Source organism: Solanum tuberosum, unplaced genomic scaffold (genome assembly GCF_000226075.1).
Source record: "Solanum tuberosum cultivar DM 1-3 516 R44 unplaced genomic scaffold, SolTub_3.0 scf00500, whole genome shotgun sequence".
Lineage (NCBI taxonomy): Eukaryota > Viridiplantae > Streptophyta > Magnoliopsida > Solanales > Solanaceae > Solanum > Solanum tuberosum.
The window spans coordinates 25383-41302 of NW_006239419.1; the positions used below are offsets into that span (position 1 = coordinate 25383).

The 15920-nt window shown below is 36.1% G+C and overlaps 3 protein-coding genes across 4 annotated transcripts in view; 1 reads left to right on the forward strand and 2 right to left on the reverse strand.

Moving 5' to 3' along the window:
* Nucleotides 1-6876, forward strand: part of LOC102595091 (transportin-1) — a 19077-nt gene extending 12201 nt beyond the window's left edge. Inside the window, exons 20-29 of one of the 2 annotated variants that reach the window (XM_006364441.2) lie at nt 391-498; nt 615-716; nt 895-957; nt 1037-1114; nt 3262-3333; nt 3476-3603; nt 4643-4694; nt 5368-5436; nt 5533-5592; nt 6039-6876. In XM_006364441.2, the coding sequence (XP_006364503.1) occupies nt 391-498; nt 615-716; nt 895-957; nt 1037-1114; nt 3262-3333; nt 3476-3603; nt 4643-4694; nt 5368-5436; nt 5533-5592; nt 6039-6122 (816 nt within the window). In that variant the 3' untranslated portion in view covers nt 6123-6876. The remainder of the gene's footprint in view (nt 1-390; nt 499-614; nt 717-894; nt 958-1036; nt 1115-3261; nt 3334-3475; nt 3604-4642; nt 4695-5367; nt 5437-5532; nt 5593-6038) is intronic. The other variant, XM_006364442.2, reaches the window with a different exon arrangement.
* LOC102595972 (serine/threonine protein phosphatase 2A 57 kDa regulatory subunit B' beta isoform-like) lies at nt 6440-9317 on the reverse strand. The gene is made up of 2 exons (XM_006364444.2): nt 7731-9317; nt 6440-7459 (listed from the first exon to the last, which is right to left on the reverse strand). Exons 1-2 carry the CDS (start codon nt 8775-8777, stop codon nt 7166-7168), a joined length of 1341 nt encoding a protein of 446 aa, XP_006364506.2. The 5' UTR covers nt 8778-9317; the 3' UTR covers nt 6440-7165.
* A 98-nt stretch (nt 9318-9415) lies between these two features.
* LOC102595631 (probable polyamine transporter At1g31830) lies at nt 9416-11216 on the reverse strand. Its single transcript, XM_006364443.2, has 2 exons — nt 11150-11216; nt 9416-10863 (listed from the first exon to the last, which is right to left on the reverse strand). Exon 2 carries the CDS (start codon nt 10840-10842, stop codon nt 9445-9447), a length of 1398 nt encoding a protein of 465 aa, XP_006364505.1. The 5' UTR covers nt 10843-10863; nt 11150-11216; the 3' UTR covers nt 9416-9444.
* Nucleotides 11217-15920: the final 4704 nt, after the last annotated feature.

Consider the following 15920-nt stretch of genomic DNA (forward strand, 5'->3'; position numbering starts at 1 on the left):
TCCCCCCCCCCCCCCCCCCCCCCTCGGCGCGTGCGTAAGAGCAAGCCTTGGAAGTCAAGACTGTAGTTTTGCAACCTTCTTGAGTTTGTGTTTCTGTAGCCTTTTCCCTCTGTATCTCTATAATAAATCTATTATGTTTGTATTTTTGAATTTGGGGAAATCATCTTCTTAAATCTTCTATTTATTTTAAAATAGTATATTATAGTTGTAACTTTTTCGAATTTGGGGTGTCGCCTTTCAACTCTTAATATAGTTCATATTTGCATTTTATGGCGACAGTACTGGGGATTCCTCTTCTAAGTCTTAATAGGCAGTATGTTCATTCATATTTTTAACCCCGTCTTCTAATATGCTCTCTTCTCTGTCCACTTTTACTGAGTCTGGTTGCAGGTTGATCCTGTTAAAGCTGGATTCCAATATGACCGAGAATTCATTGTTTGTTGCTTGGACCTGCTGTCTGGTCTTGCTGAAGGTCTTGGCAGTGGTGTTGAGAGTTTGGTAATTCCTTTTCCTCCAAAAATGATGCATGCGTTGAGTTTCAAGTTTCAGTATGGTGATATCAAGATGCATGGCAAATTTTAACCTATGCTTCAATATGGAATTATTTTCTGTAGGTTTCGCAAAGTAATTTAAGGGATTTGTTGCTTCAATGTTGCTTGGATGATGCACCTGATGTGCGGCAGAGTGCTTTTGCTTTGCTTGGTGATCTTGCGAGGGTAAGTTTATATGTAACCTTCGAGCTAAACCAACTTCATAGGCGTCAGGCTGTGTGTGAGTTTCATTAATACTGGTCCTAATAGGGTCAGCATTGTGATATCTGTTGGGAAAACGGAATGGCTTGGGAATGCAGTGTTTCTTTTCATTGCTAACATACTTTTGCTTGTTTGCATTTAGGTTTGTCCCATTCATCTGCGACCTCGGTTGGTTGAATTTCTTGATGCTGCTACTAAGCAACTGGTATGGTATACTGTTCTCTTTTTTGACGTGTTTCCAGTTCTTTGATTCCCTGTCATTTACTCGAGAGATGCTCTTACAGCAAAACACTTCGAAGCTGAAGGAAACCATCTCTGTGGCCAACAATGCATGTTGGGCAATTGGAGAATTAGCAATCAAGGTAAGTTTGACAGATTTGTTGCTTTACAAGATCATTTGATCAGGATTAGCTGAAGTAATTGAATGTAAGTAGAATGTAGTTCTGCATGAAAACATCTACTATTTATCAAAATAAAGAGAAACTTAAGGAAGCAAAACACAAGGAAAACCTTTTTGTGTTCTGTAATCCCAATTTCATATCTGGTTATTGTCATTTTCCCTGTTTGCAGAAGTGGTTCTAGTGTCAGAGAAGCATCTGTTCTCTCGTGGTCTTGTGACTAAAATCACGTGGGGAGATAATTCAATTGAAAAAATAGTCTTTTTAATCAAGTAACATTAACTTTTATTAAAAATAGGAATAAACCAGTATACAAGAAAAATAAAAAAACCAGAGAGCCTATACTAAAATGTTATTATCTAGAAGAAATCTCTGGGCATTTAAAACTTGAATCATTCCTAGCTTTTATATCGTGTGAAGCAAAGCATATGAATAATAACATTCAAACAGTAAGGGTATTATGAATCATCTTTGTTACTTATACATATAAAGTTTGGAAAACCATACCATCACATAGGCATATTGATAACTTCATAAGGTATAACAAGAACACACAGTTCTACAGGGAAGGGATCAACTTAACATACTTGAATTATTGAGAGGTTAAATAACATAATTCCCATAGATAAAGAGTCATAAAAGACATGACATGGAAGGATGTCAAGATAAGAGGAGCATGACACTTTAGGAATACGGGATTTCGAATTCAACGGTTTGCCTCTTATATACCTCAATTCCGTACTTTAAGTGCACAACAATGTTCAATCACCATTGCAACTTTAATCTACAACTATATATGCCAAGTAGGACTAGCATTAGTAAGAACACTCATGTTTAGGCCGTTTAGGCATTTCATCAAACACTTAGTGAGCCGTAAGCCTGAAGCTCTACAACCTCCACTAATGGTGTTTCTTCATCCCAAAACTCTTCTCCTTGCCAACAAAAGACACTACAATCATATATAGATATAAAACAACTTCACCAGCAAGGAGTCCAACAATTAACATACTCCATTTCTTGTTTCAATGGTCTCAAGGCATTGAGTTTATTGAGTGGAACTCAGGGGATGGGTCCTTCCCAGATACACATTTTTATCATTATTTGGAAAACAGACTTTCCCGTATAGTAAGGAACATATAAACCAACAGGCTAGAGGATTTTTATTTTTTTTGAAAACCGAGAAATCCGTCTGTGACCCGCCCTTTGGACCAATCACAACCTTCTAAACTCCGTGGATAATGGGCCCGCCCCTCTACCCTTCTCCACTTAAATACCGGGCTTCGCTTTGCATGGTCTGGGGCTTGAACCTGTGACCTAAGTCACAAATCCTCCACCTTTTGCCACTCGAGCTAGGCCTTGGGGGCCAGGCTAGATGATATTTTTGTGGCAGACTGAGCGATAATTAATACAATACTGATCTGGCATTGATATTATATTGAAATTTTGACACTGATTGTGAAAAATCATGCTTAAGCCATTGGATAAGTGCTAGGTTATACTAAAAACTCAAAATCAAGTTCACGTAGGCCAGTTTATCAAATACACAGGTGGTGCATTCCTTAAAAAAATTAACGTTGGTGGAGGTGTAGCATGCAACTTGAGACATCCAACACAAATAAAATCCTCAACAACATACATAGGTGACACATCTTTTCCGCAGAATCTTTATCCCATGTGAATGGGGTTTCTAAACAAGCAATTTTTCATAGAATAATTTCCCCAAAAATATATCAATTAACCCTTTCACAACACAGATTGAAAAATCACTGTACTCAAGTAATTTATCGACATGAAACATAATACAATGATACTGATACCCATACTAGCGTAATGCAAATCCACGTAAACAGGGTCTTGTTGAATTTGGCACTCCTGCCTACTGGTTATTATCTGAAATTGATCCTTTATCATTGATAATGACGTGGAGCTGCAAAATATATATTTGTGATTGCACTGAACTTTTTGCCCTAATATTTAAGGTGCAAGTTCTCTTCTTTCAACTGTGTTTGTGCTCCTTGTTTCGTGCCAACTTGATTCCCAATAGATAATATGCATTTTCATTTGTCTTGTTTTATGGACTACAAATGTGATGTTGAACTTTATAATTTCAGGTCCAAAAAGAGATATCTCCAGTAGTCCTGACTGTAGTCTCATGCTTAGTACCAATCCTTCAACATGCTGAGGTAATTATCTGTTTCCTATCTAAGATTGAAATATTTTGTGATTGGTTGGTTGATCCCGTTTGTTTGTATATGCATAAAATGCATGTTTGTTGTGCCTAAATGTATTGTGTTTTGTTCTTCTCATTTTATACTTGGTTCTAAGAAGGGTCTGAACAAGTCACTGATAGAGAATAGCGCAATCACCCTTGGAAGACTTGCATGGGTTTGTCCGGAGCTTGTGTCACCACATATGGAGCATTTTCTGCAAACATGGTGTTTTGCTCTGTCTATGTAAGTTAACTCCAACTGCAGCTGTTCCATTCATGGTGACTAGAAGTCCTACATGCTCATGCATTGAAAACTTTAGAACTATAGGCTTTTTTTGCATGAAACAGAGAGTAATGTGGTCATGCTGACCAAATTTGACTGAAGAGTGTTATTTTGGCTTACTCTTCTCCATATATGTGATGGCGAGACTTGAAATACCTCTATCTTAACATTGTCAATCTGAAGTTGGGTTGCTAATTCCTGAGACGCACGCTTTAGCAAATTTTTTGTTAACTTTCCTGAACTCCGAAGTAATACTCCCTTCAGTCCCTTTTATGTGTCATCTTTGCCAAAATTATTGTCCAAAATTTTTGTCACTTTAGAAAATCAAGAAAGCATTAATAATATTCTTTCCAACTCCACCCTTACTATTCCAAGAAGGGCCATATAATCATTAATTACCCAACTAAGAAAAACATGGGAATAATTAAGTCAAATTACAGCATAAAACATATGATTAATGCTTATCTTTCTTAATGGGTGTGTCAAAGCCTTAATTGACAACCAGGAGTATTATACCTTATAAAAATAACCAGTGGGAATATTATTTTAATGATTGATAATGCCACGTGGTAAGAGGTAATAACGTTTTCTTTGAAGCCGTGGTATGTGTTTTTGTTTTTATTATTCTGTAATGCAAAAGGATGTGCATGTTGGAGGTCTTAGTGCAGATAGTTGAATGTCATTAGCTTTAATAGTGTTACTTTTCTTTTCAAGCTCATCAAGTTTTGAGAGGAAAAAAACATAGATAAAAGGTGATAGTATCTTTGACACCCATTCTTCGTTGCTGCATAACTAACACATTAATTTGTCAAGCTTGTTTGATAAGAAAAAAACTTCCTTTCACAATGTGAAGCTGTGATCTTCTCTTCTCCTTTCATAGAACTGAATGTGTCAAAACCCACCCATTCCTGACTCTCCTCTTGCATCAATATTGATCAGCATATTACAATGCACAAAATGCCTCATTGATGACCTCCAATTTGTTCTCACTTTGTGGCAGGATACGTGATGATATTGAGAAGGAAGACGCCTTTCGTGGTTTATGCGCAATGGTAGTTTCGTCTTCTGATATTGCCTCTTCGGTTCAGATCACAAAGAACTGAATACTGCTAAATTATTATAAATTTCCTATTATTGAAAGCTTTAAATTGCTGCCCTTTTGTTGGACCACTTATGGATGATGGCATCCTGGAAGCTGAATTAACTTAGGACGGTACACATGAACTTATATCAACTGTTGAAGAAGTCCCGCAATGGTCAATTATGGGATGGGTGGTCTGTTTATATGGCTTGGACAATCTCTCATTTTGAGCTAGCTTTTGGGGTTGAGTTAGTCTCGAGATCCATTTCTTTACATGGTATCAGTGTAGGACCCATCCCAATTCTCATTCACGATGTTGGACCCCCATATTAAAATTGCCCACACTTCAAATATCCAGCCATGGGGTGACCTGAGCTGTTGAAGAATTCCCACATCAGTCAATTATGGGATGGGTGGTCTCTTTATATGACTTGGGCAATCCTCACCTCTTGAGCTAGCTTTTGGGGTTGAGTGAGGCCAAAGATCCATTTCTTTACACTAACCTAGACTTTGTACTTGAAGTACTACACTTCATTCTAGAAAATGCAAGAAGTTCTCATAAATTGGAAACAAGTAATTGTTCTTTTCTAAAACTGTTAAAAGTTATCTAACTGCAGGTGTGTCTTGGTTTCAAATTTATTCAGGTAAAGGCAAATCCATCAGGTGCATTAAATTCACTCGTCTTTATGTGCAAAGCCATTGCAAGTTGGCATGTAAGCTTTCTGTTTCCAGTTTCTGTATTTTCAACCATGGAAGAGAAATTCGGATATTTTTTTTCTTTGTTATCCTCATGTTGTGATCCTTCTCAGGAGATAAGAAGTGAAGATCTACGCAATGAAATCTGCTTGGTTTTGCAGGGATATAAGCAAGTAAGCATTTCCCGATACTGTAATTATTTCTTTTTCATCTGCTCTAGACGGGTATCTTTTCATGTCTTATTGCATTTTTACTTGAGAATTTGTGAATTGGTCTTCCTTTGTAGCACAGAGTAATTCTTCTTCCTTTTAATCTAAATAAGGAAAACAATTATGGAGAGTAATTCTTCTACACATTTTTTTGTTTCTTTTTCTTCCTCCTTTTTACTTTTTAAGTTGCTTCCTCCCAAAAGTTCTGGACATCTTTAGAGTTTGTTAGTTTCATCTGGAGATGAACCAGGTGAAGAAATGGGAACTAAGGAAGACCAATCTCATTTTTTCTCACTAACTCTCAGTGGTATAATATTTAGGGTATAAAGATGTCCAATGTATTATTCTGAGCTTGGTCGTTACCAGATTAAAAAAATGTACTATTTCTGAGATTGGAGTTATTTTGTCAGATGCTCAAGGATGGTGCTTGGGAACAGTTCATGTCAGCTTTGGAGCCCTCAGTGAAGGACAAGTTGTCGATGTATCAAGTTTAATTATTTATTGACAGAGTGGATCTCCTAAGTTTCAATGCATGTTGTCATCTCGGCTGTATGACACTTCACATCTATGGATCTCTATTGGCTTTGTGTTGGTGTCACTCTTAACATTGTCAGATTGTTATTGTTGCCATGCATGTTGAGCAAACTTAGTCTTGGGTTCAATATCCTCCAGACAACATTCTCATTCAAGATTGAAGCTATTTTTATTCTTTCAAAGCTTCAGGGCTGCTGGTTTTGGGCACAACAGTTAGCTGGACAATTGGAGAAGCTGAGGTTTGACAAATTTAGTGTACAGGTGTGAGATGCAACAATTATATTTGATTTTGTCGGTGTCTGTCCTGAAGGGGCGATCCTAAATCTTAAGATAACTGGGTGTGAGAATTTTATATTGGGTTAAAGAGCAACTTTTCCTGATTTTATCTTTCCATTACAAGGTCCCATTGATTGATTTTAGACTACGATATTATAGCTAGATGTCTCAGAATTTGTTGATCCACCTTCTCATCTGGAGGTTCGAAAGAGATGGTCTGTTGGGAGGTCGAATGAGGTATGAATGATCTCGATGGTGGGCGAGAGAAATAATTGTTGTCTGTACTTTGTGGTTATTGGTAGAGGGGTTTAAAATTTATGTATCATTTTAAAGAAAATATTATGTCATTTTTATCCTGCTCTATTTTTTAGTTCCCTTCTATAGGAAGATGAAAAAATATTTGATAGTTATAACTAGAAATGAAATGCGAAATTCAAAGATGCTGTATTGAAAATGCTGTGTGTTAATTTTTTTATTGAATTTTGTTTGAGAATTGCTTCTTTGAAATATGAATTATCACCCCTTTATTGAAATGTGTTGCATCGTTGTCTCCATATGGGAAAATGTTTTTAGCGATAGACAGTTGGTGATCACATCGATTGAAGATATTTCCTAGGATATATTCAATTGTGGCCAGTCAGAGGACATGATGCTGTGGGAAACAGTCACTATCAAGGCCTCTTTTGTATGTGTTGATTATGAAATGCATTTACAGTATGTTCTCTTATTACATTGCTGCATTTTCAATTTTTTCCCAAATTTCTTTTCTTCTCATCTCTTCTATGCGTTCACCGGCTTCTTGGATTTCAAGCTGTAGAAGGCACTTGGAATAGAGAAATGGTGCAAGAGCTTCCAGCATTCCCTTCACATTCTCTGTCAATTGTCGAACACTTTTGCTCCAATGTCCTTGCAAATTCTTCTCCATCCCTTCCACTAGAACTGGGAATACTTCTTCCATTGCTTGTGATGCCATCTTCCAGAATTGCTCATTGTTCCACACATACAATGCGCGTTCAGCAACCTAAAATCAGAACCATTAGTTTACTCCAACATCATCTCTTACATAATTGAAATCCAACTAGTGTAGGTTTGGTATGACAGAAAATGTCTTTCACCAAATGGGAGTAAAATGCCTTCTCTCATATAGATGTTATATCAGTTCTTACTACTACTTAAAATCATCATAGAAATCCATTTGCAAATATTATTAATAAACATTTGAAATTTGAAGATGAACAATTTATAATGGTTAATCTAGAATAGTAAGCCTAGTCCAAAGAAAAGTAATTTACCTGCGAGTTCCAACTGTTTAAACACTTGGTAATTTTGGTGCACAAAGGCAGGGCAAGTTCCTTGTACAATTGTGGATCAACAGTCTCCACAAGTTCTTCCAATTCACCAATAAACAGAACTTCCTTCTGGCAATTTGTTATAGGCCAGTACTTCAATATGCCTCTTATAACAACCTCACCAAGCTCAGGCTCTTTTTGCACAAACTGAGATACACAATAAGCCAACTGCCTATGATACACTTGCATCCCTTTTGGTTTATGCAAAGGGACAAGAACTCTATTCAAGAAAAACTTGTGTTCTTCTTTCAAAGGAACACTAAATCCATTTATAATTGTTCCCCATATTTCAAGAAGCTCTCCAATTCCAGGGTGCCTTTGATCAGTCTCGAAAACATAGTGCAAGAATACATCATGCATAGTCTTTCTCATGAATGGTCTGTAGAATGTTAACTTTGAATAGATTCTGTGGAACACATTCTTCAAGTTGTCGCGTTCTCTTTGATCTTCAGATTGGAACAACGCGAGGAGACTAAGGAGGAAAGCGTGGTCTATGTAGATACGGAGGGATTCAACACTTGTTCTACTGACAATCCTAAGGAAAAGGTCGTAAACGATTTGCAAATGTGGCCAGGAGGGTGTTGGATTGCTGACAAGATCATCGTCGTCTGGTAATACTGAGACAACGGAGTGAATTGGTGGTGGGAGTGGCCTAAAAAGATTAGATGACAACATAATGAAAAGGGGTGAAAGTACTTGATCATCAAGTGGTTTTATGAGAGTCTTGATGATGGAAAGGAGTTGGATGAGTTTTAGCCTCTTTAAATCTTGTTGTGAAGGGGATTCTTGTGGATCAGTGAAAGTGTATGCGAAAGAACAGTAAGATATTAGAGAAAGCAATTCCTCTGTCTCAGAATCAAGAGAACTTGTCATGTTCCTTGAATCTAGAAGGAGTTGTTTTAGAGTTGTGTTTGTTTTCCTTGGAGAGTTTTTTGGGCTAAGTGTTTTCCTTGGAGAGGCTCTTGGGCTGTTTCCATTTAACCCACCCATTGTTCCTTTTGCCACTAATGAGTCGTCTGATGGAAAAGACTTTCTGAATAGTCGATCTCGATGAGTCAATGCCAGTCCTTACCTCAAAAGAGTATTTGGAAGCAAATGTAGAAGGTTGGAGTGAATGGTTAATGGTTTATTTAAACCAACGATTAGCACTAATTTTTTCTTGGGTAGTGTAAAACAGGAACAAGAAATACGATGTTTAAGAGGAAAGACTCTTGGAAATGTCCGATAATTAAGAGGTTTTTTAGAGCGAAGACAGATAGGTAAAGATAAGGTGAACTTTGTTCTTTGCTCTATAGGCTTCTTATAGATACTGATGAGTGATGTCTCATCACTTAGTCATCAAACTAACTATGCATACAGTTTGATATTATTTTTTAAAATCTATATAATATGTAATCTATCAACAAGAATGGCACCAATGCAGTGAGCATTTCGGAGTTTAGGACTAACCACCTCATCTCCCATTTCTGATATGTAAAATTGGCAAGTCAGATGTTTACAACTTGTTTGCATAGTACAATGATAGTGATTCACACACTTGAATACAAACCAAAGTAGACTGAATTGTTCACTCTGCCATGGGTTCAAGTTGAACATTCTAAATTGTCCCAAATTCAATGCTTCTAATATCAAGAAAATACAAGTCCCATTGATCACTTTAAGCCTCAACAACCTGATGATAATTGGTCTGTAGTTCTACAAGATCAGAGCTAACAGAGAAACTTAACCATTTCTTCTTGTCACAATAAACTAGACAAGGCTGCATAATAAGGCCAACAAGAATAGCCAAGAAACTGACAATCATGACCTTAAATGAACATAGTGCTATAACAACAAGAAGAAATAATGTTGGTGGCAGACAAATTAAAATTGAACCAATTGTTCCTAGAGGAATCCTATAAGGTCTTGATGCTGCTGGATATTTTATCCTTAACTTGACAAAAGATAGAAATTCCAAAATCATTCCAAAACAGTTCATAAAGTTCTCAGCAGCTACAATTTCTTGAAAACTAAGACAAGACAGCAGCACAACACCTGATGCAGAAAACAAAATACTGATAAGAGGGGTTCCATAACGCGATCTCTTTGCGAAAAAATCAGGAAGCATCCCCCGTTCTGCCATTCCCAAAAGTTGATATGCGTCACCACTCATCTCAGCTAAAAACATTCCCATATTTGACACAGCCGAAGCCCCTTGAACCCACAGTCGTAACCATACTCCTCCAATGATCTTAGCAATATCCGAGAAATAACCATCACTCCAAAGATCACGATGCAACGGAACAGCTCCCGTGCCAAATAAAAGAGGGAAAAAGTAACCAGAGACAACTAAAGGAAGTGCATAGAATAAAGCCTTGGGAATTGTTTTACCAGGATCCTCCACTTCCCCTGACATAGTACTCACTGAATCCCAATAGTTCAAATTCCAAAATAGTGTATTTAGATACAATCCCCATTGTACATTTTCTAAATCCACAACAAACCATCTCGAAGGCTTCAACTTAGGAAGCGCGATAAATCCCATAATTACAAAAGGAAGGAGAGTAAATATCGCTAAAACTGTAGCAACCCAAGCAACAATAGTTAAACCTCTATAGTTCAAATATGTAAGTGCAATAACCAAAGCAAGAATGGCGATTGTTCTTGGTAGACCATTCGCCAATGCTGGCACAGAAGATTTAATGTAGTCTAAAAATAAAACAGGGTACAAGGCATTATCAACTACACCACTCATCCATTTCACCCATCCTAATTGAAATCCCCAATAAGGACCAAAAGACTTTGAAACCCAAACAACATATCCTCCGTTTTCGGGGAACATAGTGGATAATTCTGCAGTTATTAAAGACTCTGGAATGCTCCATATAATAGGAAAGATTAAATAGCCAACAAGTGCTAAAAATGGACCGGCTGCACGGACAGTATCTTCAACTCCAAAAGGACCACCAGAAACACCATAGAATATAAGAAATGTAAGAGGAACAAATGAAACCTTGCTGAAGTTCGCTCCTCCTCTATGTAAACTCGAATATTCAACATTATCTTCTGCCTCCATTTGATCAGTGACTCTTTGTTTCTATATAGCGTATCAAATTATGAGTTTTCAAATGACACATCCATCATTGGGCTAAAATTTTCAAATGAGACATCATTGGCCTTACACAGATAAATTTTCAAATTTCTATTAATTAGTGTCTCAAAGCTTATCAAATGGTTAATTAGTGTTTTCAACCTAGTCGAATTCAGGATTTGAATTTTATGAACTCCTGCCAAACTCAAGTTAATATACAATAATAACGAAATTTAAAGTTAAATCAGAGTGTTTGAGCAAAAGCTATAGGATTGAGGGATGAAATTTTTACCTCTGAAGATGCACACACTAACAGAGCAGAGCAAAGTCAAGTGTTAGTAGTAAAGTAATGTGAAGAAGAAGAGAAGATCTTTAATACTTTGTCAGAAGCACGGAGGAATCGTTAATCTCGAGGATAATAGACGGTTGCTATCAAGTGTCAGAACACGTGTCAGTTATCGGGGAGGGGCATTAAATATTCTTGGGCTCCAGATTCACGGATTAGGTCATATAAAAATTCAGCACATGTTGAAATATGATGAATCTTAAATGTTTTTCAATTTTTCTCATTTTTGTTGGCTTAATATTTTGAAAAATGTATTTCAAATTAATTTATTTTTTTCAAACTTAAGGAAAATAATTTTCCTTCAAAAATTAAGAAAAATATTTTCTAAAACTCTATTTCATCCTTCAATATTTTTTTCTTATCCCCCGTAGCCCCTACCCATATCCTATCCACTGAGTCCGGAACCTAAATAAGTCACAAAAAGATAAAAGTGACCAAGATAAGTTACTATTCTGGTAATTACTAAAATAAGCTTAGTGGAAGAAAAAAATCTCGTTTTATGCAATATTTCAAATGTTTTCCGTTAGTCTCATAACGTGCATATTTTAATATATAACGAAACTATTTTTTACACCTTGTAAAACAGAACTATTTCTTATACTTTGTAAAGTGAAAGTTTTTCTTACACTTTGTAAAGTGGAAGAAAATATTTTGTTTTACAAAGAGGAATATTTTTCGCAGTTTGCATTAAATTGTATCTCTTTATGAATTTTTGCAGTGTTTGTCATATAATTATATTGATTTGACATATCATAAAACCGAAAAAAAATATTACATTATGTACTTTTATTTTTTTATTCTAAAAATTCCTCCAAGCTCTATTTAAGGACGTTCAAACATAGTCTTTTATCTTTTTTCATTTCAATCACAAAAAAAAGGGAAAAGGGTCAAAAATACCCCTCAACTTTGTTTTATTCGTTGACTATACCCTTACCGTTAAAACAAAGTTAGTTTTACCCCTGCCATCTATAAACTTATCATTTGTACCCTCCAAACTAACGGTTTCCCCAAATCAATCCCAAATTCTCAATTTCGACCCAAATTATTCATTTAAAACAATTATCAATTAAATTCGACCCATAACCCATTTAATATGGTCTTACATACCAAATGTATAAAATAAAAAAAAATAAAAATTAACCAAAACCATTTCAATTCCTTATGAGCAAATAAATTCCAGCCATTAATGAGCTTTTAAGAAGCAATGTTGGGAGCAAAAGCAGAGGAAGAAGACATTTCAGCCTTATGTTCATGCACAAAAATAAGAGCAATATTGCTATTGAAATAATCCAATAACCTTCTTCCCCAAAAGTCACTTGTATAGATGTATTCACTAGTTCTTCAAATCCTCAAATTCCACCAGAAAACAAAAACAAGAAAGAAGCTAAAAAGTTCATGCTGTTGCAATTTTGGGTGGGAAATCATCTAATTACACAAATTCAGATCTGTGATTTCAGTTGTGAAGAAATGGGTGTGTTGTTTTCGATTTGGGTATTTTGGGGAAGAAGTTGAAATTATTGATTTTTCGAAGTTGAAACTTGCTTGTAAAAATCCGAAATTCAAACTCAAGCTCCAATCTCCATTAATGGCTATGAAGTTTCCATGGTTGGTTCTTCAAGTTTCAAGCTCCAATTCAAAAACTAATACCCTTAGAAGCTTTTAACAATGGCTTTGAAGATATTTACAGAATGAGTAACAACCACAACAAATTCAATACAAGGGAGAAATCCATTTTTTTTTAGTTTTGGTCAGAATTAAAAAGATTTTCATTCTAAATGGGTAATTCGGGTCAAAATTGGGAATTTGAGATTGATTTGGGGCAAACCGTTAGTTTGGAGGGTACATATGATAAGTTTGTAGACGACAGGGGTAAAACTAACTTTGTTTTAACGGTAAGGGCATAGTCAACCAATAAAACAAAGTTAAAGGGGTATTTTTGATCCTTTTCCCCAAAAAAAATGTTCTAAACCAAAAGTTAGAGTTTCGATTTATTGGGATGGAGAAATTATACATGACGAAAATATCGTTTATTATAATTGTCCTCTCAAACACAATGCTAAATATTCAATTAATGTCCGACATCATAAATTTATAAAAGAATGGGTATAAATAGTACTGATTATAATTTGATTATAGTCGAAAAATATCCTATTTCATTTTTATTCGTCACACCCCAAACTCAAGGGGGGCAACTGGCTCCTAATGTCAAAACTCAGGCTCGAGCCGACCCTGCTGAACCATTTGCTACTAGCGCATGACAGCCACACGCAATCAAGAAATCAAACAAGTATATCTCGGCTTAAAACTAAGTCATCGGCCGGCAAGGCCCCTGCCAACTAATTTATAAAAGAAACAGCTACTCCCACGAGATTATATAAATAAATAGCCAACTAGCACAGAAGTCCTGATTAGGCCGTCAAGGCCATCATGATATCTATACCAAAACTAAAAGCAGGTATATATCAACACAATACATCAAATAGCTCACAACCTTCAGCAAACCAACAACATAGGCTCGTATGGCCATAACATAGCTATACACACCACACACTAGTCTGCAAGCCTCTAAGAGTAGTAAAGATTATCGGGACAGGGCCCCAGTCTACCCATAAAGATATATGCAACAAAAGGTAACAAACCTCCCAACTCTGGCAGCTCCGGAGAAAAGGGGCTAGCCAACCGGATAAACGTCAATCCTGCTGCCGAGGGGGTCTACTCAGAAAAATTAAAAGAAAAATAAAAAAACACAAATAAAGTAGATAAAAGAAATGCATTTATATTATACAAAAATATAATTTTTTTGAATTGAATAATTAAAAGAAAAGTAAAATAAAGAGCAAAGAAAGGAAAAAACTATAAAATAAATAAATAAAAATCATAAAATTTAACTATCGTGAATGTTGACACCCAATTTTGACCCTCCCCGATAAGAATTTATCATCGAGCTTCCTAAATTCCAAACAATTTGAAATAAGTGATTTTATAAAAATTCAAAATATGTTTCAAGAGATTTTTATGAATTTTATTCCCTTTTATGATATTTTAAATATCTCAAATGATAAATATGTTTATATTGTTATGTATGTAACTAATATATTTTACAAATACTCGAAAACTATCTTGAAGATATTTCATTTATTTTTAACGTTAAGCACTTTACTAATTTAATTTAGTCCGAATTATAGGTATGTTTTTGAATTAATTAGTTTGATTTAGTTAATTATTTGATTTTGTTAAATTTAAGAAGCTTGTAATTAATCTTGTTTAAATTCATCTCATCTAGATTTTAGTCGAAGTTGCAAATTAGTGAGGCAATTTGGCTTATCTTCCTTTTAATCTAAGTTAATCAAATCCAATGGGCCATCTTTAACCAATATTTAGCAATACATAGATAAGCCCCTCCAAACCAATTTTTCCAGCATGCCATTTCATACGCTCCAGCCCACCCAAATTTCCCATTCCTAAATCCCACAGCTTCAGCCCACCATAATTCCTCAACCCAGCCCAAACCCATTCCTAAACGACCAAATCAGTTCCAGCGAGAGAAACCCAGAACATTCTCAACTTTCCAACGCTAACACAGCGTCTTCACGCTAGCAGCAGTCCAACACAGTCCAGCAGGCGAACAACAGTGTTGTTCCAGTCCTGAGCTTCTGCAAGAATCGTCCTTGTAGCTACGGGATCATGCCACGTCGAGCAGCAAGGACAAAGAAGTCAATCACAGTCGCCCATCTCCCCTTTCCTCTTCTGGAATGGGGAGAAATCTTAGAAAAGTTTGTCTCTCTTTAATGGTGAAAAGAATTTTGGATTTGAATTTCGAAGTGGGTCCATTTCTTGGGGGATTTTCGTCCGTTTCCCCCCCAATTTCGAATCCCTTTTTTTTCCTTTAAAGGTTGCCCTCTTCTTCATTGTGAAGGGGAGATTTTTTTTTTTTGGGACTTTAGCAAAAACACTAAGAAGAGCTCAGGCAAAAACAACCAAAACGTATAGAAATACATTCGAGAAAAGAAAAAGGGCAACTAGTTCTGGTTTGAGTATCATCCGTCTCTCTCGTTTGTCATCTTCGATAGAGTTTAAGATTCTGCCCAGGCCTCTTGTTTGCTGGTTCATATTCGTCTTTCGGTGGTGAAAGCTCATCATCTCAGCTCGTTTAGTCCCATTCGCTGCCCAAAAGGAGGTAAAATTCTCTTTTCTTAGCCTTGTCTATTTAATTCCAAGCCACGCTGGTTCCTCTATGTACAGATTTAGTTGAGTTTGGAGCTTTGTCTGTTGGTTGCATTCATCGAAATATGATTATACACATTTAGTCGTTCACTTCTCTTCATTGGTTGTTGTTAGCTTTCTCGTGGATTCTTAGCATGTTGAAACCTTTTAACTGTTAAGTTTATTCTCTTGTGTTTGATTGTTCATGAAAGTCGGCTAACCCGGCTTGATACGTTTTCATTCGATCTCGCTATAAATCATACCCTCTCCGGTGCATAGTTTTGTTAGCTTCCCCTTTCCCCTCGAGTTAACTATTTTTAGCATGCCTTAGTCTGAATTTTCTTTGCATTCACCATTGTCTTGATCGGCTGTCTCAATGTCATACATACTCAAGTTTCGGTTCAATGATTATGCGCTTGTTTCGAGGCAGCTTTCTATTTGCGTTGAGCTCATTTAGTGATCATTTAATCGAGTTTTTTTTTTAGTTCTCATTGTCTAAATCTTACCATTTTTT

Excerpts from the sequence above, each read along its gene's own strand:
- LOC102595972 (XM_006364444.2), bottom strand. The coding sequence starts at position 8,777 with ATGGGTGGGTTAAATGGAAACAGCCCAAGAGCCTCTCCAAGGAAAACA. Across the intron at positions 7,460-7,730 it reads TAAACAGTTGGAACTCGCAG|GTTGCTGAACGCGCATTGTA; the intron begins GTAAATTACTTT and ends TTCTGATTTTAG.
- LOC102595631 (XM_006364443.2), bottom strand. The coding sequence starts at position 10,842 with ATGGAGGCAGAAGATAATGTTGAATATTCGAGTTTACATAGAGGAGGA.